The 24,702-nt window shown below is 40.4% G+C and overlaps 1 protein-coding gene across 1 annotated transcript in view; it reads right to left on the reverse strand.

The window, feature by feature from the left end:
- The window catches only part of LOC307057445 (nuclear body protein SP140-like protein), a gene marked incomplete at both ends in the record, with an annotated part of 108,307 nt that extends 85,786 nt beyond the window's left edge, over positions 1-22,521 (reverse strand). Inside the window, 3 exon segments of the mRNA XM_079710659.1 lie at positions 16,452-16,576; positions 17,787-17,906; positions 22,459-22,521. Coding sequence (XP_079566785.1) covers positions 16,452-16,576; positions 17,787-17,906; positions 22,459-22,521 — 308 coding nt within the window.
- Positions 22,522-24,702: the final 2,181 nt, after the last annotated feature.

A 24,702-nucleotide genomic window follows, 5' to 3' on the forward strand; every position in this document is an offset into this window, starting at 1 on the left:
GCTGTGGCATACGCATTTTGGGAGAAGACAGTCAATGATTAAGATAATAAACACTAAATAAATAAATAAGTAATTAATTTAGTATGTTAGGGAGTGATAAGGACATAGACAATAAAAATAGAGCCAGATTAGGAGGTTGGGAGTATGCAGGTTGGGTGGGGGGCTGTGGCTGTGATTTTGAGTAGGTTGGTCAAAACAGTCCTCATTGAGAAGGTGACCTGGAGCAAGGATTTTAAGGAGATGGAAAGTTAGTTCAGTAATAGGTATCTGGACAAAGAACATATCACACAGAAGTGAGAACCAGCACCACGTTCCTAGAGCTGTAGTGTGCCTAGTGTAGTCAAGAAACAGCAAAGAGTAGTGTGGCCAGAGAGAAGTGAGGTAGAGGAGAGAAGGGCTGGATCGTTTCAGGTCCTCTGAACACTCTTAAGGACTTGGTTTTTACTTTGGGGGAAATAGGGAGCCACTGAAAGTTCTGGAGCTTTTGCATATGCATATTGGTGTTTTTATTTTCACAGGATAGGTTCCAAAAGTAGGACTGACTGCTGGGTTAAGCTGTAGTGTATCTTAAAATTTAGTAGATATTGCCAGATCTTTCCTGAAAGGCTCTAGCAATTCATGCTCAACCCAGCAATGAATGTCTGTTTCTCTGAATCTTCTCCCACACTGCAGTGTCATTTACTAAGTTATGTTTGCCAATCTAAGGGGTGAGAAATGGTTTCTCACTACCATTTAATTTGTATGTATTCATATGTTTATTGCACATTTTTATTTTCTCTTCTCTAAGCTTTCTGTTCAAGTCCATTTTCTTTGGAGTTACTTGTCATATTTTATCAGTGGGCTGGGGTCTGTGTATATCAGATATATTAAGCCTTTGTTATATGTGTTGAAAAATTTTTCTACCTTGTCTTTTAATGTCTGTATTGCTTTTTTTTACATTAAATCTATTAAATCTTCCTCTACCTACTTTCTTTTTTAAATTAATTTTTATTGGAGTATAATTGATTTACAATGTTGTTAGTTTCTGCTGTGCAGCAAAGTGAATCAGTTATACATATACATATATCCACTCTTTTTTAGATTCTTTTCCCATATAGGTCATTACAGAGTATTGTTTCCTCCAGATATAGGCCCAGGAGTGGGATTGCTGGGTCATATGGTAGTTCTATTTTTAGTTTTTAAAGGAACCTCTGTACTGTTCTCCCTAGTGGCTGTACCAATTTACTTTCCTGCCAACAGTGCAAGAGGGTTCTCTTTTCTCCACACCTTCTCCAGCATTTATTGTTTGTAGAGTTTTTGATGATGGCCCTTCTGACTGGTGTGAGGTGATACCTCATTGTAGTTTTGATTTTCATTTCTCTAATAATTTGTGATGTTGAGCATCTTTTTATGTGCTTTTTGGCCATATGTATGTCTTCTTTGGAGAAATGTCTGTTTAGATCTTCCACCCATTTTTTGATTGGGTTGTTTATGTTTTGATATTGAGCTGTATGAATTGCTTGTATATTTTGGAGATTAATCCCTTGTCAGTTGCTTCATTTGCAAATCTTTTCTCCCATTCTATGGGTTGTCTTTTCATCTTGTTTATGGTTTCCTTTGCTGTGCAAAAGCTTTGAAGTTTAATTAGGTCCCATTTGTTTATTTTTTAATTTTCATTACTCTAGGAGGCGGGTCAGAAAAGATGTTGCTCCGATTTATGTCAAAGAGTGTTCAGCCTATGTTTTCCTCTAAGAGTTTTATAGTATCCTACCTCACATTTAGGTCTTTAATCCATTTTGAGTTAATTTTTGTGTATGGTGTTAGGGAGTGTTCTAATTTCATCCTTTTACATGTAGTTGTCCAGTTTTCCCAGCACCACTTATTGAACAGGCTGTCTTTTCTCCATTGTGTATTCTTGCCTCCTTTGTCATAGATTAGGTGACCATGGGTGCATAGGTTTATCGCTGGGCTTTCTATCCTGTTCCATTTATCTATATTTCTCTCTTTGTGCCAGTACCATACTGTTTTGATGACTGTAGCTTTGTAGTATAGTCTGAAGTCAGGGAGCCTGATTCCTCCAGCTCTGTTTTTCTTTCTCAAGATTGCTTTCTATTCAGGGTCTTTTGTGTCTCCATACAAATTAAAAAATTTTTATTCTAGTTCCGTGAAAAATTCCATTGGTAATTTGATAAGGATTGCATTGACTCTATAGACTACCTCGGGTAGTACAGTCATTTTGACAATATTGATTCTTCCAGTGGTATATCTTTCCACCTGTTTGTGTCACCTTTGATTTCTTTCATCAGCTTCTTATAGTTTTCAGAGTACAAGTCTTTTGTCTCCTTGGTAGGTTTATTCTTAGGTATTTTATTCTTTTTGATGTGATGGTAAGTGGGATTGTTTCTTTAAAAAAGAAAGAAATCCTGCCATTTAGGACAACATGGATGAACCTAGAGGTTCATTATGCTAAGTTAAATAAAGCTGTCACAGAAGGATAAATACTGCATGATTCCACTTACATGAGGTATCTAAAATAGTCAAACTAATAGAAGTAGAGAATTGAATGGTGGTTACCAGTGCTGGGGGTGGGAAATGGGTAATTGTTTTTCAATGGGTATAAAGTTTCAGTTATGCAAGATGAATAAGTTCTAGAGATCTACTATAAAACATAGTACCTATAGTTAACAAATACAAAAAGGGGTTTGGAGGTGATGAATATGTTTAGTACCTTGGTTGTGGTGATGGTATCATGTCCAAACTCATCAAGTTTTATACATTAGATATGTGCAATTTTTTGTATATCAATTATACTTCAATAAATCTTTAAAAAATATAGTTACTCACACAAGGGGAAACTGGAAAGAGGCAAGCCAATTTAGGCTTCTGTATTGTGAAAGGGGCCAGAAATCAGAGGCACCATTACTTCAGAAGACAGATTGAGAGGTGAAAATCAAAACTGGCACAATGAAACTCACAAGTCAACTAGAGGCATCCTTTACACAGAGCCCTAATCAAGTTTTCATGTCTCATTCTTAAATGTAAATGGACATCTGATGGAATCCTTGAGAAGAAGCAAATAGTAGGGAAAGAGCTGGAAAGTAACTAACTCTCAAAAAAACCTTGTAATAAATGGAATAAAAAAAAACTATTGTCTTCAGTAGTAGAAAAACAGTATCAGACTCATTTTTCAAAAAAGATGGTATTAAAAAAAGAAAGTTTTAAAAAGAGCTTTTGGAAATTAAAAATATGATGGCAGAAATTTAAAAATCACTAGAATGAATGAATGAACTGAGAAAATTTTACAGATGGTAGATTCAAAAGAAAAAAAATATAAAGAACTGCCCCAAGACCCTGAAAAGCAGGAAGCTTGTAGAGGATCAACCTAGGAGACCTAATATCCAACTAACATGAATTCCAAAAGATAGGAGAAAGCAGAAGGGAGGAAATAACTGAAGAACTATTACAAGCAAAATTGTGTCAATTAAAATAAGTAGGTTTCCATTTGAAAGGGCCCTGGAGTACCCAGAACAATGAATAAAACCAACCCTCACACTAAGGCAATTAAAAGAACAAGAGAAATCTCCTGAAAGAACAAGCAATGAAACAGACCTCTCCAGTCTGTCAGACCCTGAATTGAAAAAGGAGGTAATAAAATTGCTGAAGGAATTAAGAAACACTATTGATAGAAATGCAGATCACTGTAATACGGAACTAGAAATTATAAAGAGGAGCCAATCAAATTTAGACAACTCAATTGCTGAGACGAAAACTGAGCTAAAGGCAATAAATCTGTTGCATTTCTTTACACTAACAATGAAATATCAGAAAGGGAAAGTTAAAAAAATAAAAGCAGTCACTTTTAAAATTGCATCAAAAAAAAAAAAACTTAGGAATAAACCTGACCAAGGAAGTAAAAGATTTATATGCTGAGAACTATAAAACATTGATAAAGGAAATCAAAGACTTCTGCAGAAAAATACAAGACAATATTAGGAGAAGTCCACTTAGTAAGATTTGTATCCATAAGGTCAACAAACTCAAACCAATAGTTTTCCCCTATGCCAGCAATAAAAATTTAGAAAATGTAAAAGAAAAATGAGTTCCTGTTTATAAATATAATTGTAAAATGCTTAGCACTAAATTTACCCAATGAGCTTATCATAGGGATCATTAAAAAACAATAACTTTACTATAGAACTTGAATATGTACTTGAATAAATAAAGAGACATGCCATCTTTCTAGTTGGGACCATTCAGAATTTTTTAAATTTTAATTTAATTTAAAATTTAATTTAAATCTATATATTCATTCAATGTCTATTGACTGAATCCCAGAAAGACAGGTTATACTACAGAACATTAACAATTGGTCCCAACATTTATCTAGAAGAGAAAGAACTCAAGAATATCTATGAATATTTTGAAAATAGGAATGATAAAGAGCTTTACCTATAAAGCCATAGTAACTAAAATATTTCAGTGTTGAAAGAGGAATAAAAAAACAGAATCATGGATCAGAACAAGGATCACCTATATATAAAGGTAATCTAGTGTATGTTTAAAATGTTATTTCAAATCAGTAGTTAAATGATAAACTACTAAGTTAATGTTGTTGCATAAATGGTCCTTTTTTTGAAGGAAAAAAATGGTAGTTCTGTATCTCATTCCATGTGCAAAAATAAATCTCCCGTGGAATTAAGAAAGAAATATAAACCAACCAAAAAACCAACTAAACAAACTATAAAACATTTTATCTTTCCTTTTTTCTTTCCTTTCTATCAGCCATTCTATTGGCCACTGTCCCTTATTCGAAGAAAATTTTTGCAAATACCTTACCAGGAGTCTTTAAAAAATTCATGATTATTTCCATTTTCACAGAGATTCCATTAAATATCTTGATCTTTCAACTTACTGACCTTCTTATCTCTAATAATCTTGTCTTCCATTTGATTTCTGCAACTTTCTTCCATGGCCATACTTTAGACTTCATCATTTCTCCAATTTGTGCATGCTACAAAATCTCAGACTCAAATATGACCACTGCCTCATCTATTGCAGGTCATGTCTTCTAACACCTGCACTCCAATGAATCTGTGATCCCCTACCCTCAGGTTCCCAATTCTGCTACTGTTTTTTTTTAATTTTTCATAATTGCTTCTATGTCTTCACTGTTCTTACCCACTTAAATTCATGATATATTGTTATATTCCAGTGTTCTTAACCTTGGCTATACATTAGAATCTACTAAGGAGTTTTAAAACATCCTAATACCCAAATACAACTGGGAAGGGGATCAGTAAGTTCAAAGCTCCCCATCATACAGTCAAGTTCTAGGACTGCTATTAAAATCTGCCTCTTAAATTCACCTTTAACTTCCTCGTTCACATCTCCCTCCAGTGAATTTATCTAATATATTGATAACCGTGGATAAAATCAGATTAGCCCCTCTTCCACTCATCAGCACCCAAGCTATCTGGAGAAAAAAAACAAGCATGCTAAGTGCTCTCTCTTTAAGTTTATAATCATTAAGCTGAAATGGATTCTCAGTGTTGTTGAGTAATCCTACATCATGCTATTCATTTCACTTTTTCCTTCCCTGAATGACTATTTTACAGCTTTTCTATCCTCAAACTCTTCCCACCCTTCCTCTCCCTCTCAACTGAGAATGTAGGTGCAAAACAGAAGAATGTAACTGCATCCTCTCACCATGGAATACATCAGCCTACCTACATGGGCACCCACTGGCTTTCCCTCCTGTTACAGTGCACAGATTGCCTGTCTTCAGCCTAAGGACAATCCACCCACTTGGGCACTGTTTTCCATTACCTCTCCCTGACTCAGGCACAATCAATACATAATCATTCTTTCTCACTTCTGCCTCATCAACTTTTCCTTCTCTATTGGACTATTACTATCAACATACAGCATGCTTCAATATTACCCATTTAAAAATCTCCCTACACTCAGTATACCTCTCCTGTTGTGTTTCTCGTTTGAAATTGCTGTCCATATTAACTGTCTCCACTTTTCCACCTCAGTCTCTCTTGCACGCATTCAAGTTTTACGCCTACCAATACCCTATACATAATATTCTGGGTTTATGTTTTCCCTGACCTCCACACTGCCAAACCCAAAGGCCAATTCTCAGTCCTCCTCTTACTTTATCCCTCAACCTCATGGACATTGATAAACTTCTCCTTTCTGGAAATGCTTTCTTCATCTGGCTCCTGAGAGCCATGCCTTTATGGCTTTCCAACTATCTCCTTGGCTATTCCTGCTCTTTTGCATGTATTCAACTCCTCAGGGACAGTTCTCTTACCTCTTTTCTATCTGCACTCCTTCCCTGTGTAATTTTATCTATTCCCATGGCTTTGGATACCAGCCACACATGGACAATTCCCAAATGTGCATCTCTATCTCATATCTCTCCCCTGGACTCCAGATTTATATTCAACCGTCTTCACTTTGATGACACAGGTAGGCTTTTTACAATTAGCAGGCAGCAACTGATCACTGATCTTCTGAGTCACCTCTTGAAACCTGCTTATTTTCTAATTTTTCCATATATAGGATTTATATAGTAAATACATATAACAGTACCTATGAGGTATATGCTCTTATTATCCCATTTTACAGATGAAGAAACCGAGGTACAGAGTTGTTAAGCAATATCCCCAAGGCCACATAATTATTGAAGAACAGAGTGAGGCTTTGGACCAGAGTCCAGGCCCTTTAATCACTACACAATGTTGCCATCTAGGCAAATGACAACTCTCTCCTTTAATTTCTTTGGCTAAAACATTTCCAGTCTTCTATGACACTTCTCTTCCTCTCATACTTAATGTTTGATCCATCTTTGATTGTTCTTGGCTTTACCATAGAAATATATCCAGTATCCCACCCTTTTTCTTTATATTCATTACACCAACCTGGTCCCAACCACCATCATCTCTTGCCTGGCTACTGTAATAGTTACCAACTAGTCTTCTTGTTTCCACTCATGTCATATTGCAGCTGTTCTCCAAACATCAAACATAAGCAAAAGAGATCTTTTAAAAACTGAAATCAGATTACTTCACTCTATTGAAAACCCTCCAATGACTCCCCACCCTATTTTGAATAAAATATAAAGTCTTGACCATGACCCATGGAAACATGACCTTCCAACCTCATTTTCTACTACTCCTCTTCTAGATCACTGCCCTTTGGCACCTTAACCTCCAAGCCTTCTTCAGACATTCCAAGTATGTTTCTATGCCTGACTTTTCATTGTCTGTTTCCTCTACTTAGAACATTTCTTCAGGAATTGGCATGGTGCTTTTCCTCAATGCATTCATGACTCTCATCAAATACTAACCTCTCAGAAAGCCTTCGCAGGACATCCTGTCTAAAACTGCACTCCCATTACACTCTATCCATGTACCCCATATGCTTTTTTCTTTATACTCTTACAACTTTCTGTCATTAAATTATACATTTATTTGTTCATCTGTTTACTATTTGTCTCTCACTGGAATGTCATTTCCATTAGGGCAGGGACTTGGTCTGCTTTGCTCACCATTATATTCCAGCATCTCATTAAGTTCTGAAAACATGGTATTGGGAAATATTTGTGAATGAATGAATAAAGTATTAATATAATATATAGGAGAAAGAATACGGTTAGAATTCTGAGTATATAAAAGGTATTTTAAGAAAAGCATAAGGAGGATAACATTGGTAAACTTGAGGATAAAAATGGATATGGATACAGGTACCCCAATGTTAATAGCGGCATTATTTAAATTGCCAAGGTATGGAAGCAACTTAAGTGCCCATCAACAGATGAATGGATAAATAAGGCATGATGCACACACACACACACATTGGAATATTACTCAGCCATTAAAAAATAAAATTTTGCTATTTGCAACAATGTAAATGGGCCTAGAGTATTGTGCTTAGTGAGACAAGTCAGATAGAAAAAGACAAATACTCTATGTTATCACTTATATGTGGAATCTAAAATATAAAACAAATGAATGTATATAACAAAACAGCAACAGATTTACAGATATAGGGAACAAGCTAGTGGTTACCAGTGAGGAGAGGGAAGTGGGGAGGGGCAAGATAGGCGTATGAGATTAAGAGACACAAACTACTATGTATAAAATAAATAAGCAACAGGGATATATTGTATAGCACATGGAAATATAGCCATTATTTTGTAATAACTTTAAATGGAGTATAATCTATAAAAAATTGAATCACTGTGTTGTACACCTAAAACTCATGTAATATTGTAAATCAACTCTACTTCAATTAAAATAATAAAAATAAGAAAAAAATTGTATGTGATTTTTGAATAAAATGGGGAAATGAAACTAGACTATAGGTTAACCCTTGTTAGTATCCACATACATATTACAAAATAATGTAAACAAAAATTCATCAGAGGGTAGGATCGAACAGTTTGAGGCAGGCCAGAAGTCCAGTATAGAACAATTAGAAGAGCTGGGTAGAATACCAAAAAACTATTTTAAAGGGACTAGAGAGCTACAGAAGCAACAGAGTCTGCAGAGACTAAGGTTCTAGAGACTGGAGACCTTTGGGAGCTGAGAAGCTATAATTGTTATTTTTCAGGGTGGTGGCTGGTATTTGCTGATTCTGGGAACAGAGGCTGAGAATTTGGGCTTGGCCAAGACCAAAGAGTGTTACTCTGAGCAGGGAACACAGAGAGCCTGTGACAGTCACACAGGACTGGAGACTTGAGGGGCCTCAACACACAACCCGTTCTTCTTCCCAAGATATTTGGTAAAGTTTTTAAGGCCAGGAGGCTGGAATGACTATGTAAAAAGTCTCTGAAAAGCAAAGCAGAATTACCTGAAGGCTCACCATGCAGAAAGGGCAAAGACAATCATGATGAGGTCCAGAGAACATAAAGGGAGAGAGTTGAAAGCTCTGAAGGGAGTGGTGATCTGGCTTTGGAATCTGTAGCCTTTTTGTCCCATGAGAGCACTTGTAAATTCTGAACATAGCTAGAAGCTGAGAATCTGGACCTGGCACAGGCAAAGGGCTGTAGCTGGAGGACAAAGAAACTAGCAGAACTTCTGATGGTCATTTGGAGTTGGAGTGCAAAGTTAGAGACTTCAAGGAAATTAAAAACTTGGTTGGTTTTCTCAAGAACTTTTTTCAATTCTAAAGCTGCATGAAGAAAGAGGGTGAAAATATGACAAAAACTTTGAAAAGCAGAGAAAACTTGATTGCCCTCTCTCAGTTGAAAGCCCTGGATGTCCTCATCTGTGATCAGGGCAAACCAAAGGTATATTAAATCTTATCAAAAAATGCATACTAATCTTGAGTCCTTCCATGCCCTGAATGTGTAATGTAGTCTGCCTCATTGTTTTGCTTGCTTAGCAGAGGAAAGGCGAATCACTCTTATGTGGAAGAGAATATTTGGGGGCTCTATGTCTTGCATACACAATGTCTGGCATTCGATCAAAAATTAATAGGCATGTCAAAAGATAGGACTATAGGACCAAACCAAGAAAAAAAAAAAAGATGATGGAAGCAAGTGCACAGATGATCCAGGGACTGGACTTAGCACATAAAATCTGTGATTAACATGGTCAAGAAAATGGACGATACGGTGCAGAAGGTAGAAAGTCAGATAATTCTACCAGAGAATTGGAATCTACAAAAAATAATGAAATGGAATATTTAGATCTAAAAATACAATTTTAAAAATGAAACTTGTTGGTAGTATTTAGCAGAAGATTGGATTAAAAAGACAAAACTTGTCGATTGGCTAACTAGAAGATAGATACCTCAATAAAAGACATCCAACTAAAGTACAGACATTTAAAAAATGGAAAAATGCAGAAAAGCATGAAAGGAGTATGTGAGAGACAGTCAAAAGGTCTAGTATCATCTACTTTTGAGTCCTAGAAAGAGAGAGGAGGAAACTGGGGGGAGGGCAGAAGAAATATTTGAAGAGTTAACGGCTAAGGATTTTCTAAAACAGATAAAAGGCATTAACTCACAAATTCAAGCAACTGTGAAAACACCAACAGGTTAAATGCAAAACAAAAACAATAAAAAAACAAACAAATCTAGACGCACTACAGTTTAAATGCTAAGAGAAAAATCCTAGAAGCAGTCAGAGAAAACTTCAAGAGCCACAATCAAACCTCAAGCCATAAACTTTGAAAAATGGCAGTTAATCAATCAATCAATCATTTAGTCAATGACCATAAGTTTCTGGTGTGGTAGGTCAGGATTCAAAACATCTCAATCTCTCTCAACTCCCACAAGCAGTACAGAGTTCTGTTGAAAAAACTTGAGTTGGAAAAAGCATTTAAACATGTTATTAATCATAGAAGAGATGAAACCACCGTAAGGATTTGCCAGGCAAAAGTAAAGGGGAAGGAGAAACCAGAGAGGTAAGCAAAGCACAGAGACACTTTTGAGTTGAGGGCATTTGCTGACCCCAGAGAATCAGGACCTCAGGTTTGACAGCCTTAAGGAGTAAGAGAGACAGAAATAAAGTCTAGAGTCCACACAGGGTGGAGAGTCCAATGGGAGTCCAGACCCTGACCTTGACATATTCATGGTGAGAATAAGTGTAGGGACATCTCTGAATTTACTGAATTCTATTCCCAGTTAAATTACCTGGGTTCCCCGAGGTTCTCTCAGCCCCTGAACATGTGCTAAACAGTTCCCAAATTGGTGCATCCCGAGGCACCTGGTTGTAGCAAACAGAAATCCTTTCCAAAGCCTAGTACCTTCACTGTGGTCCCAGATTTTACCTATAAATAATTTTTCTAAATACAATGCTAGTACATAGTCAAAGATAGCCAGCTATATAAGCAAAATAATCTTTGTGAATAGAGTGTGGAAAGGAAAAAAATAGTAACTTTATAGTGGAAAAGCCTGGCAAACACTACCTAAACCAAATGATCAAGGTCAGCATTCCTGGTGTTAAGTCAGGTTGACATATCTCCTGATATGAGGTGATGAGAAGGGCATTTCACCTCTGTGGTTTTCTTTCATAAAACCTGTAACCCCAGTATAATCATGAGAAAGACATCAAGACAAACCCAAATTGAAAGATTCTACAAAATGCCTGATCAGTACTCTTCAAACCGTCAAGGTTGTGAAAGACAAGGAAAGACTGAGAAACTGTCACAGACCAGAAGAGAAGAAGTGATGGGATGGCTCAATGCAATGTGGTATACTGGATTCAATCCTGCAAAAGAAAACAGACATTGGTGGAAAAACTGGTGAAACTGAAAAAAGTCTGGGCTTTAGTTAGCAGTAACCTACTAATATTGGGTTTTATTAGTTTTGACAAATGTACCACAATAATGTAAGAGGATAATAACACAGGAAATGAAACTGGGTGTACAGTATTAGAGACTTCTGTACTATCTTTGCAACTTTTCTGTAAATATAACATTATTCCAAAATAAAACGTTTATTTAAAAAAAGAAATTTGTGAGTGAGAACTGGCAGAAACAACAGAAAACAGGGTCACAAACACCTCATATATTGGAAGTATCAGATGCCAAATATAAAACTTCTTTAATCTGTGTAAGTTTTTTTATTAAAAAAGAAAACCTATAGCAAACATCATTCATAATTGTATAATGATAAAGGACTTCCCTTTGGGACTGGAATCAAGATAGAGATGATTACTATCACTACTTATATTCGCCATGTACAAAGTCCTAGCCCACACAGTAAGGCAAGAAAAAGAAGTCGGAAGTATAAGAATTAGATTGAAAGTAAAAAAATAGTCATTACGTATACATTACATACATTTATATCTATATAAAAATATAGATATCTCCATACAATTTATTAGAATTTTTTAAAGTTTGGCAGTTTCAATTTATTTTTATATCAGTAACAAGCAGCTAGAAAGGTGACTTTTAAATTATATAGATATCATAGCACAAAGATCTCAAGTATCTATGAATAAATCTAGCAGAAGTATAAGACTTCTAGACAGAAAAGTTTAAATTTTATTAGAAAATATTTTAAAATGAATATATATATATATACCATATTAATGGAAGACAAGATTGTAAAGATGTCAATTCTCTTCAGATTGACCTATAGAGTCAATGCAATCCTAACCAAAATCTCGACAAGATTTTGACAAGCTGATTTGGAGATGCAAAGGGCCAAGACACTTTGGAAGAAGAAAAGAACATGGGAAGATTTACTCTACAAGAGTTCACATGAAGCTGCTGTTGCCATGACAGTGTGGAAACGCATAAGGAGAGGCTGTCATAGGTCAATGGCAGAGAAGAGAGTGCACAGAAACAGACCCTGCACATATGGCCCCTTGGCTAAGGGGAAAGGGATCACTGCAGATCAGTGGGGAAAGGGATGGTTTAACAGATTAAAGGATTCTCAGACAAAAATTCATAAGAATTAAAGTAGAAGCTTTAACCGTAGATCAGACAGGAAGTAATTTGGTCTCAGATAAGACAGGAAATGTGGGGGGAAAAAAACAAAAACATTCACTCAGCTTAAGCCTGTGGGTGGTGGGACAGCTGCCCAGGTCATGCTGGAATGAAATGGGCTGTAAAACCAGGGCAGGCATGTGAACAAGAAAGTAAAGCAACTCTTGAAACCAAACTGCAAATAGAATCAATCTGGAAGGATAACCCAGAGGATGAAGAAAACATCCTCAAAACACTGAACATCACACAAAACCTAAATAATAAAGCAAGAGCATGAAGATAGGGTGATAAAATAACAATATGTGACTTCAAGTGGAGTTGGAAGAGCTGTAGAAACAAATTAAGATCCCCCCAAATAAACAAATCAACTTGAAAAAAAACCAAGAAACCAAAAACTACTAAAAATTAAATAATTGTCATGAAGAAAAGTTTGAGACAACCATCATGAGCAGAAAGTAAAAAGCTAACAAGATGAAAGATTAGGGACAGATAAAAGCTGTGAAGGCTGAAGTTGCTCCAGTGGAAGAATAATTTTGCCCCAAAATTGAAAAAGAAAATTGTTTTGGTGATACTAGAGGAGAAACTTACCCTGAAGTAAAGGTAGAATTGAATCTATCACCTTAAAAACACAAGGGCTATAGTTAAAGGCTGTGCACATGGAATTTATCAATAACTTTCTGCATCACTTTATTTATTCATAATAACAAGGGTACATCTATTTTATAAAATCAATACAATAATAAGGCTGTACTTTAAAGTTTAAGCTTTAATAAGATAAAGTCACCACAACAAAGTGAAAGGGCAAGGAAAGTATATTTATAAGTTTCAGAATTTTAGCAAATTCTCCCTTACAGTTAAAGAAAGAACAATCATCTCAACTCACTAACACTGGCAATAAATCAACCAGCACTTCATAAAGAGGCCAATAAACAAAAAAACTGTTCAACCTCTCATGTAATCAGGAGAGTAAAGTTAACAAGATGCAACTCTTGATCCATCACCTCTGCAAAGTTTGGGTGTGGGGAGATGGCTCACCTAAATCTTGTAGGTGAATACATTGGTTCAGCTACTTAGAAAGGCCGTTTGCAGAATCTATAAACAATTACATATTAGTACACTTTGTCTCAGCAATTCCATTTTTTTGGTTATTGACACAAGACAAACACTTTTATACGTACAAAAATATAAAGAAATACACAATCGTTGTTATCACTGCTTCTTGGTAAAAGTGAACAACTGAAAATGATCTAACTGTCTGTCAATAGGGTGGGGAGGAGGGATGTTTTAAAAACCATGGTGTATGGGGCTTCCCTGGTGACGCAGTGGTTAGGAACCCGCCTACCAATGCAAGGGACATGGGTTTGAGCCCTGGTCTGGGAAGATCCCACATGCTGCGGAGCAACTAAGCCCGTGCTCCACAGCTAGTGAGCCTGCGCTCTAGAGCCCACGAGCCACAACTACTGAGGCCTACATGCTGCAACTACTGAAGCCCACATGCCTAGAGCCCATGCTCTGCAACAAGAGAAGCCGCTGAAATAAGCCTGCACTCCGCAACAAAGACCCAATGCAGCCAAAAGTAAAAAAACAAAACAAACAAAAATAAAACTATGGTGTAGTCAGAATGGCCATCATCAAAAAATCTATACATTATAAATGCTGGAGACGGTGTGGAGAAAAGAGAACCCTCTTACACTGCTGGTGGGAATGTAAATTGATACAGCTACTATGGAGAATAGTATGGAGATTCCTTAAAAAACTAAAAATAGAGCTACCATATGATCCAGCAATCCCACTCCTGGGCATATATCTGGAGAAAACCATACTTGGAAAAGATACATGCACACCAATGTTCATAGCAGCACTATTTACAATAGCCAAGATGTGGAAGCAACCTAAATGCCCATCAACAGATGAATGGAGAAAGAAGATTGGTATATTTATACAATGAAATATTATTCAGCCATAAAAAAAGGACGAAATAATGCCATTTGCAGCAACATGGAGGGACCTAGAGGTGAAGTAAGTCAGACAGAGAAAGACAAATCTCATATGATATCACTTATTTGTGGAATCTAAAAAATGATACAAATGAACTTATTTACAAAACAGAAACAGACTCACAGACTTATGGTTACCAAAGGGGAAACGTGGGGGGAGGGATAAATTAGGAATTTTGGAGTAACATATACACACTAGTATATAAAGTAGACAAACAACAAGGACCTACTGTATAGCACAGGGAACTATACTCAATATTTTGTAAAACCTATATGGGAAAAGAATCTGAAAAAGAATATATATTTTTATATGTATATATGTGTGTGTGTATATATATATATATATATATATATATATATATATATATATATATATAAACTGAATTACTTTGCTCTACACCTGAAACTAACTAACACCATATTGCAAATCAACTATACTTCAATTAAATAAACAAACAATAAAAACGATGGTGTATCCATTCTACGGGATAGTATTGGGTTGGCCAACAAGTTCGTTTGGATTTTTCTGTAACCTCTTACGGAACTTTTTGGCCAACCCAACATATAGCTGTTAAAAAGAATGAGAAGAGCCTATGGCTATTAAAGTAAGTGAAAATGCAAAATCGCATTCACAATATGAATCCATTTTTTAAAAAACAGGATTCAAATTTTGTATTTAAGAAAATGAGTTATATATGTAAATGCAAAGAAAAGGATCTGGAAGGTTATGCCTGTGACTCTAACAGGACTGGTATTGGAAGCTGCAAGGGGGTGAGTGGTGAACAGGACTTTTTCCCTCTATATACTTCTGTATAGTTTGAAATTTTATGAGCAAGAATGCATAATGTATTTCTTTTGTATTAAAAAATCAAAAAATTTAAAATATTAAATAATGGTATTTCTGACCCATTACTAGAGAAAAAGATAAGATTTCTACTCTTTTTCTTGTAGAGGTGTAACCAATTCCAGAACAGAAAATGAAACCAAACATAAAATTACTCAGCCTGTTGAGGTGGATGGACCTAGAGTCTGTCATACAGAGTGAAGTAAGTCAGAAAGAGAAAGACAAATACTGTATGTTGACACATATATATGGAATTTAAGAAAAAAAAATGTCATGAAGAACATAGGGGTAAGACAGGAATAAAGACACAGATCTACTAGAGAATGGACTTGAGGATATGGGGAGGGGGAAGGGTAAGCTGTGACAAAGAGAAAGAGCAGCATGGACATATATACACTACCAAACGTAAGGTAGATAGCTAGTGGGAAGCAGCCGCATAGCACAGGGAGATCAGCTCGGTGCTTTGTGACCACCTGGAGGGGTGGGATAGGGAGGGCGGGAGGGAGACGCAAAAGGGAGAGGATATGGGAACATATGTATATGTATAACTGATTAAATTTGTTAAATTAAAAAAAAAATACTCAGCCTGTGCTAGCTCTTTGCAGTTTAGGGTATTTCTCTTCCCGTTAATTTCTTTGCTCAGGATCGCTGGAGGAAGAACCCAGGCCTCCAGCTAAAAGTGGGAATAGTGGTCCCGTCCCAGGCCTCCAGCTAGAAGTGGGAATAGTGGTCCCGTCCACAGGACAAGTACGAGACCGACAGCACCATCCAGGGTTTGTGAATAAATCAGGGGTTTCTCCTGAATTTTTTATTTTCGAAACTACCTTCTTTGAAATGACCTACGTGAAGGTAGAACTGACCTGAGGGAAACGACAGTGATCTGGGGTCACAAGGAAATAAATCCTTGCTGCAAAGCCTCAGGAAGGACTGCTGCCTTCATACAGGCCTGCCAGCTGAGCAGTAGCTGCAAGACAAGTAGTCGCCTGTGTTGTGGCTGCAGCCCTGCTGCAGTTTAAAATCCGATTTCCTCATTATACATTCCTGCCCTTCATTACACTGCAGGTGACTGTTCCCTTACGCCAGGCGTAAAGCAGAGGTTTAGTGCAGAGTCCAAAGGACAGCACGGAAGCAGGAGCGTGGCCAGAGGGAAAGGTGGGAGGAAGCGGGAGAAAGACTGACCTGCTGATGAGCTCGCTGCCCCCACCAGCCATCTTCTTGCCCAGCCTGCCCTGGGCCTGAGCTTGGCCTCCGACCCCTCCAGGCTCCCCAGCCTCGGTCCGGGGAGGCTGCTGGAGCCCTGAGCCCTGAGCAGGAAGTCTGCTCTGAGACTCACCCAGAGATGACTCCGCCCAAGTAGGGAAAAGGGAAGTGAAAGTATTTGTCAGTGAGCTGTGCTGTGCAGACATCCTCCCTCTTCTCGCAACCCCACTGTGCTTCCAGCCATCCTGACATGAGGTCCCAGGGATGAAAGACAAGGAGTGACAGTCAGGGCCTGGAGGGCCAGGGGAGGAGCGGGGCCAGCCCTCAGGGGTCCACCTGTTTGTGCAAAGACAGCAACAACTTCTGCATGACCCCAACTGTCCCCATTCTCCTGCCTTCACAGAGCGGTTCAGAGCTTAGTACACGGCCGGGGTAAACCCCACGTGTGCTCCTTCCCCTTGCCGAGATGACCATGGTGGGGAGAGGGAAAGACAGAGACTTCACATCTTTTCTCCGGGCTGTGGGAGAGCCTGCACTGACGCATTTAGGTCGCAGCGTATGGACACGGACCAGGAGAGAGCCCAAATGCTCAGCTTTATAAAGTGGAGAGAATGTTCTTAGTATTCCTGGAAATCAGCCAGAGGTAGGAGAAAAATCTCCAAGGCCCTGGGACCAGAGGCTGGAACCAAGGTGGTGACAAGGGTTGACATCTTAGGTGCAAGGGTCTAAGGCGCCCCGACTATAGGGTTGCTTCACAACTGCAGCCAGGGGTGATGAGGAGAAACCTGGGAAGCAGTCTTGGGAATGCCAAGGGGCAAAAGCTTCTCTTTGGATGGAGATGGAGGTTGGAACCCAGATAACCTAGAAATGAAAAGGCAGGTGACCCCAGCTGAGAGGGTGACCCTTGGCCCTGAAGTTGTGCACAGGTTTTTCCACTCAGATTCTGAGGCATCATTCCACAAAGAATGAGAAGTGACCAGAAGACTCACCTGAGTCAGCATAAAAGCAAATCATATTTGAAGATGATGGGGAAGGTTCGTACCTTCTCTCCACTTCTGTTCTTTCTTTCCCCCGAAGAAGTGAGCATCACATCTCAGTGGTTGGGATAGATCCCAGGACACTGATGAGGGCATCTTTTCCAGTGGACAGGGTCTCAGTGGTACCAGGTCCTGCGCACGTGTGGACACCTCTCTCCCTCCCTCACTTTGGGGGGTAGTAGAAGGACTAGTAAGCCGAGCCTCTGTTGGGCACAACCGTCCTCTGCTCCTGACTCCATGGGGCATGGGGTCCAGACAAGGCTGGCACAGACCGCACCTGCCGTTTCCAGTGTCCCCTCTCCCTCTTCTCTCTGTCCCTGGGCAGCTGGTGACCCAGGCCACTGCCGTGCTGGCTGTTGACATAAATGTGTCCACTTTTCTGTCGTCTGTTTAGGATCTTCAAGATGAGCACCCGGAATTAGAGGCCACCTAGCAGCGGCTGGACGAGCCACCCACAGGGTGGACACTCCCGCGTGGGGGCTGCTCCTGGCCCCTGGCAGAGACTTTCCTGTGGGTCTGAGAAAGCTGGGCCTGCACCACACTCTGTGAGAGCAGCGGGAGTTTCCGAAGCATCCCCAGGCCTCTGTGGAGAACGTGGTTTCTTTAAGCCAGGAACTTGGGTTTGGAAAAGGACAGGACCAAATTAAGAAGCAGGTTGATCCTAGGATAAACCATAATGAAAAAGAAAATATGTATATAAAAGAGAATATATATCTATGTATAACTGCATCACTTCGCTGTACAGCAGAAATTAACACAACGTTGTAAACCAACCATACTTCAATTAGAAAAAAAAAAAAGATGTTGAGCTCCTCCTACAAACCCTGCTGGAGTGATTGAAGGAAATAAAGGGGCACCTGGGCATTTTCCATGGCTGTGAGGACCACTGGCCACGGGGAGCACCTCTGCTGTCCCGGGAGGAGCCCAGCTACTGGGTCCGGAAACCCAGAGGGCAGGGGAGGTCGTGGTGGAGGAGAGACCTGGGGCAGGGGACCCGCTAAGGCGACGGGTTTCACGAGCTTCCCCAGGAACAGCTTCCCCTCAGACTTCAGTAGCGGGGCTGAGTCTCTGAGTTGGGAGACCCCAGTGGGGACCAGAGGCTTGTCCCTGACACCAGACAGTAGGACCTGGGATCTGAGCTTGAAGGGCAGAAGGAAGCAGCAGCAGCTGCCAGAGTGGCCACTGGGGCCAGAGGATCAAGACCCTCCGCTCCTCCGTGGGTGTAGAAGTGGAGCGGAGTGGGTGCCTGGGACCTAAGTGGTTACACTCAGGCCCTGTTCCATTGTCCCCTTCCAGGGGCAGCACATCAGTCAATGGGACTGGCCTGGACCCCCTGCTCCTCCCTCCTCCTGGGAGACTCTCTGGGTAGAAGGGGTGAGTCTGCTTGTTCCTTGTTGGGTCTCCCTGGGCTTATCCTTCCTGCAGGGCCAGGGCTCTGTCAGCCCTTCCAAGTCAAGTGCACAGAGACAGGGGCCTGGGGAGTGGGGCGGGGTGAGGTGTGACTGATTGGAGCTGTGTAAGACTGTGTGGATAAGCCCAATTCTGAGGTTCCGTTTTAAGGATCTCTTTTTTTTTTTTTTTTTTTTTTTTTGCGGTACGCGGACCTCTCACTGTTGTGGCCTCTCCCGTTGCGGAGCACAGGCTCCGGATGCGCAGGCTCAGCGGCCATGGCTCACGGGCCCAGCCGCTCCGCGGCACGTGGGATCTTCCCGGACCAGGGTACCAACCCGTGTTCCCTGCATCGGCAGGCGGACTCTCAACCACTGCGCCACCTGGGAAGCCCCAGGGATCTCTTTTTTGCTACATGGTAAGCCACATCACTAAGCCCCATCCAGCTTTTATCATGAAGAAAACTACTATTTTGATCCTCATCTGTCTCACCTTTTTGCCTGTCAGTTGGTTTTGAACTCAATTGGGGAGGGTTTATACACAGAATTTGGGGTTCTTCTCTGTGACTTTCACCTTCCTGGGATTTTCCCCTCTCTCCCCAGAAAGCCTGGTTGCCCTGGGCTTCTTCCTGGCTTTGCTGACCAGAAAGAAGGTGGGCTTCCTACCAAAGTTCTGGCCACCCCATGTAAGGTTGCGGCTGCTCTCAAGCAGAGTAATAATAAACAGGAAACATGTTTTCTAGCGGCTTCCCTTGAGTTATGACTTCCCTCTACCATCAGCCTGCTTTTGTTCACTTTCTAGAAGCCATAGGCAACTGTTCTTTGCATATTGTCCTCATAGGGACATCTTCCACCCAGTTTACTCAGGGAGAGCTGGAGAACCCTGTTCTCTCCTCCAGACAGAAGGCCTGGTCCTCTCCACCCAGATAGCAGGGTGTGTGCTGATGCTCTGGAACCCGCACTGGGAGGTTCAGGCTGAAGGGTGGAGCCCAGGACCTCAGGAGCATCAGTCTTACTGCAGTTCCCAGGGACACAGGCACACTCCCCCCAAGTAAGGCCACAGCCAGACTCCTTTACAGCCAACAGCCCACATATGCGTCCAGGTAAATGGAACTGACAGGGGCGATGGGCTTAGTGGCCGTCCTTGCCCTTGGCTGTCCAGGGTGGTGGAGTGGATGCTCTCCTTTCTAACATGATGACCGACTCAGCCTTAATCTCCAAAGCACAGGCAATGGAACTACAGTCAACCTGTTCCATTCGATTCAGGAATGTGCCCCCCAGGCTCTGTGGCCTCTCAGACTGGCCTGGGACCACCCCATTCCTCCCCTTAGACATCAGAGCTCACTGATGGTCCCCGGGTGGGTTCTGCCAGTCAGTTTCATTTTCCTTGGCTGTCCAGCCTCCTCCACCCCTTTCCTAACAGACCTGGATTCCTTTGGGTGAAAACTCCTCCCCTTTGTGTGCAGGAGTAGAAGGAATGTTAACCGAGATACTGGCCCATGAGCAAGCCAGGCCAGCCAGACCCTCTTTGGGGAGTTGGACTCTCACGTGAAGATTGATAAGGAGTTAAAACACAGTTGGATAACTTTTGTTCAGTGGCAACTCCTTAACAAGGTGGAGGAGATGTTCCTGGTGTCCAATTCCTGGAGCAGCTCTGCTTCCTGCCTGGTTCTGGGGCCATTTGCAGGCTCTGAGCCCAGCCTCCTGCCTTTTCGGGTACCACTGTGCATCCCATCAATGAAGTCCCTTTCTGTCTAACCTAGATAAAATTGGCCTCACTGGCAAAGAGCCCTAATCGATACAAGGATATTTGCATGTAAATTTTCTTAATTTATTTACTTATTGCTTTCAGGGTCAGCACTTTCTAAGTGTATAGCAAATATTATCTCACTAACCCTCACAATGATCCAATGAGCTATGTATTACTAGTATCTCCATTTTACAGATAAAACTACTGCATGGGGAGGGTAAGTAACTTGCTGAAGGAAACACAGACAGTACATGAGGAGCTGGGTTTCCACCTACATGGACTAACTGCAGAGTCTGTGCTCTTATACAATAGATACAGCACAATTAGCACTGTTCACAACACCAAAAATAATCAATAAGGGCCAGCTGCAATCAAGCCTTGATGAAAAATGAAAGTTATGATGGGCATGACACATAATTATATTTACTGACATGTAACAATGCCCATTAAGTGGAAAACATTGATTAGAACACATTTTATTATTCAGATGGTATAACTACTCCCTCTCCACCCTCCACCCTTGCCCGCACGTTACAAAGCCCAGAATCATTTTCATCAAATTGTCAACCATGTTTATTCTCCTTACCTGGTGAGCCTTACCAACCATTGTGCTTCTTAGTGGTAGGAGACACAAGGTACGATAGCTTGGAGCTTTGGAGGGAATACCCTGTTATGCGCCAGACCATTGAACCCCTAAAGAGTTACCTATATGGCATGTCTCCAAGTCTTATAGGGTTTATCTCTCATTATCTGGAGTGCATGTGACTCAGCCAGGCTTTTAGAACACTCAACACTTCTTGCTCATCAGGTACAATTAACATACTGTCATTGTGATAGTTAATTTTATGTGTCAACTTGACTGGACAATCTTGGGTGCCCAGATTACCCTGGGTGTCTCTGAGGGCATTAGCATTTGAATAGGTGGGCTCAGTAAAGTAGATTGCCCTCTTCAATGTCAGTGGGCACCATCCAATCTGTTAAGGGCCTGAATAAAACAAGAATTGAAGGAAAGGAAATTTTTTCTCTTCTTGCCTGCCTAGTTGGGCTGGGACAGGTGTCTCCAACTGCTCTTAGACTGGAACTTACACCGTTGGCTCCCCTGGTTCTTGGGCCTTCAGACTTGGACTGGAATTACATACCACTTTTACTCAGTCTCTGGCTTGCAGATGGCATATCATAAGACTTTTCAGCCTCCATAGGCACATAAGCCAATTCACATTTTATATATAAACAAACAAACATATATATATATATATATATATATATATATATATATATATATATATATATATATATATATATATGAGAGAGAGAGAGTTCTGTTTCTCCAGAGAACCCTGATTAATGCAGTCATCAATATAGTGGACCAATGTAATGTACTGCAGAGTAGCCAGTCTTTGTCCCTTCAGGCTATATTGTGACAGAGAGCAGGAGAATTCACATAGCCCTGGGGCAAGATTGTAAACATGTACTGTTGTCCAGTCCATGTGAACATGAACTGCTTCTTATCCTACTTCCTACTGAATGTTTTAAAAGTACATTTCTCCATATTAATAATTGCGTGACATATACCATAGGTCGTGCTAATCTGCTCTAATGAAGATACCACACCAAGCAACAACAGCTGCAACTGGGGCTACTATTGGTTAAGTTTCTAGTAGTCATCTAGCAGCCATAAGCTTTTGCAGAAGCCAGACTGCTGTTCAAAGATGTGATGAGGATTACAACCCTTGCATCCTTAAATCTTTTCATGTGGCACTAATCTCTGTCATTCCCTCATTCTCCAGGACTGTGATTTTCTTTCAACTTACCATTTTCACCAAGGGAAAGTTCAGTTTCAAGCCCTTCTGCTTGGCCTTTCCTAAGACGGTCATTGTTATTTCACAGGTTAAAGATCCAGGTCAGTCAACTGCTATGTATGTTCTCATTATCCTTACTTCCAGGAACTGGGGTAATGGCTGCTGGGTGATCCCATGGATTGAGTGGACTCACTGTTAGATGGACATTACCTTACATCCATACACTCCACTCTAGCAGGGACCATGATGGTGTTTTGGGACCCCAGGTATTAGCATCAACTCAGATCCTGTATCAACAACTGTTAAAAGATGTGTGTATTTTCCTTTGTCTGGCATATGGTTACTTGAATAAATGACCTTAGGTCCTTTTGGTGAAGAACTCAGGGAATCACTACTTTTACACTTTCTTATGAGACCTGCCCTCATTTCCATGAGCAGGTCCTAGCTTTGGATCAGGTCTGGAAACTAGGCAAGGGATCTTGACTTCTTATTGGGGTGGCTGATCTCAGCCATCTGTTCATCTATTTTAAATCTTTTTTGATGATATATATGAAGCAATATCCTTGTTGGCTGCCCATCTCTCTATAAGTTTAAGGTGTACAGCACAATGATTTGTCTTATATACATCATAAAATGATTACCGCAATAGGTTTAGTGACCGTGTTCGATTAGCTATCTCCATAGACTGCTTTGGGCCAGGGCTCCAGCCGTCATTCTAACCTTGCTGCACATTACAAAAATTATTTCATCTTGCTCTGACAGTTAAATGCTGCCACCTGGCTTCCATTATTCTAGAATCCTATCATTTCCATTGTTACTAGGGAATCCAGTCCTGTAAAAACATTCCTCCATTATGCCAACCTACAGAGGACGGTCCCTGCTGAGCATCTCAAGGATGCTGGTGCCCCTCAGCTGTGTGCTCCTTATCACCTTGTTAAGTTAATGTCTCTGAGGCCTCCTGAAGAGCACAGTAACCGGTGGATGAGTTTTCCAGTTGTAGAGAGTGGAGCCATGCCAACATCCTGAGGCTTTTGGATCTTCTTTTCCACAGTCTGCCCTGGCATCTCTGCTTCCATTTCATCTAGTATGTACCGCAGTTTATATCAAGCTTTTTTTTAGTTAAATTTTTTAATTAAATGTTTTTCTTCCAGTTTTATTGCAATATAAGTGACATACAGCACTGTATAAGTTTAAGGTATATATAATGATTTGACTTATATACATCATGAAATGATTACCACAATACGTTTAGTGAACAGTCATTTTTATTCCAAAATTAAAAGAATAGAAAAAATATATATATATATAAGTGCTTAAGAGCCACCCAGGAGCATACTTGATTCAGCCCCTTTGGCCCTTGCCAGGCTAATTAAACTTCTTGACACAGGAGAGTGCTTCTGTGTTGACAATTTTCCCTTTTCCAGTTTCATATTCCCCTTCTTTGTCCAGGACCCACCCCCAGACACAATCTCCTGGTAGCTGCTGGTACATGTTGGCCAGTCCTACAGCTCCACTGGGGTAAATGCTCTCTTCAGCTGGCAGGACAACCCAGGACTTTCTCAGTGGGGTCATGCTGGGAGGACTCTGCAGTCTTCATTCAAGCAAGATTAGGATGGGGTAGCGTAGGGGTCTGTCTTCCAACAAAGGGTAGGGAATTCTTTTGCAGGCCCTGTGTGTTGAGGGAGACCTGGAGTTCAAGGTTCTCACTTGCTTCTACCTAGAAAGGCTGATTCTGATTCAGGATTGCACTCCTTTACCAGGGCTCTGCCTTTGGCACAGGAGGCCAACCCAGTTTAGACTTCAGTCTTCTCTTATGTTCTGCCATTCTTAAAACTGGGACCTGTGTCAGGCCTTCCTTTTGTCTGCCTTCCAACTGCAGTTGTAAGGGTGTCTTTGCTTTGACTAATAGATTTAAGGCCATCATTTATTCTTTTCAATATATTAGTGGCACTTAGCAATAGCCACCAAAATCTACAATTCCATTTACCATTTCTCCCTTTGTGAATGCCAATTTCGAAAGCTAGTGAAATCCTCTTTATCTCATCGAGTTTCCCAAAGGTGAAAGTTTGGCAACAGCACTATTAGAGCACACCAGGAACCATCAATATACCACCCATCACCATCTGGCCAGACTGTGATCCAAATCCAGAACCCACCCTTACAGCCTGCTTGCTAGGATCATTACCTTAAGTTGGGTTCCCTAGAAGCAGAGCCTGAGATAAAGTCTCTTAAGTAAGTGATTTATTGTGAGTTTCT

Source organism: Hyperoodon ampullatus (assembly GCF_949752795.1).
Source record: "Hyperoodon ampullatus genome assembly, chromosome: 8".
NCBI lineage: Eukaryota > Metazoa > Chordata > Mammalia > Artiodactyla > Ziphiidae > Hyperoodon > Hyperoodon ampullatus.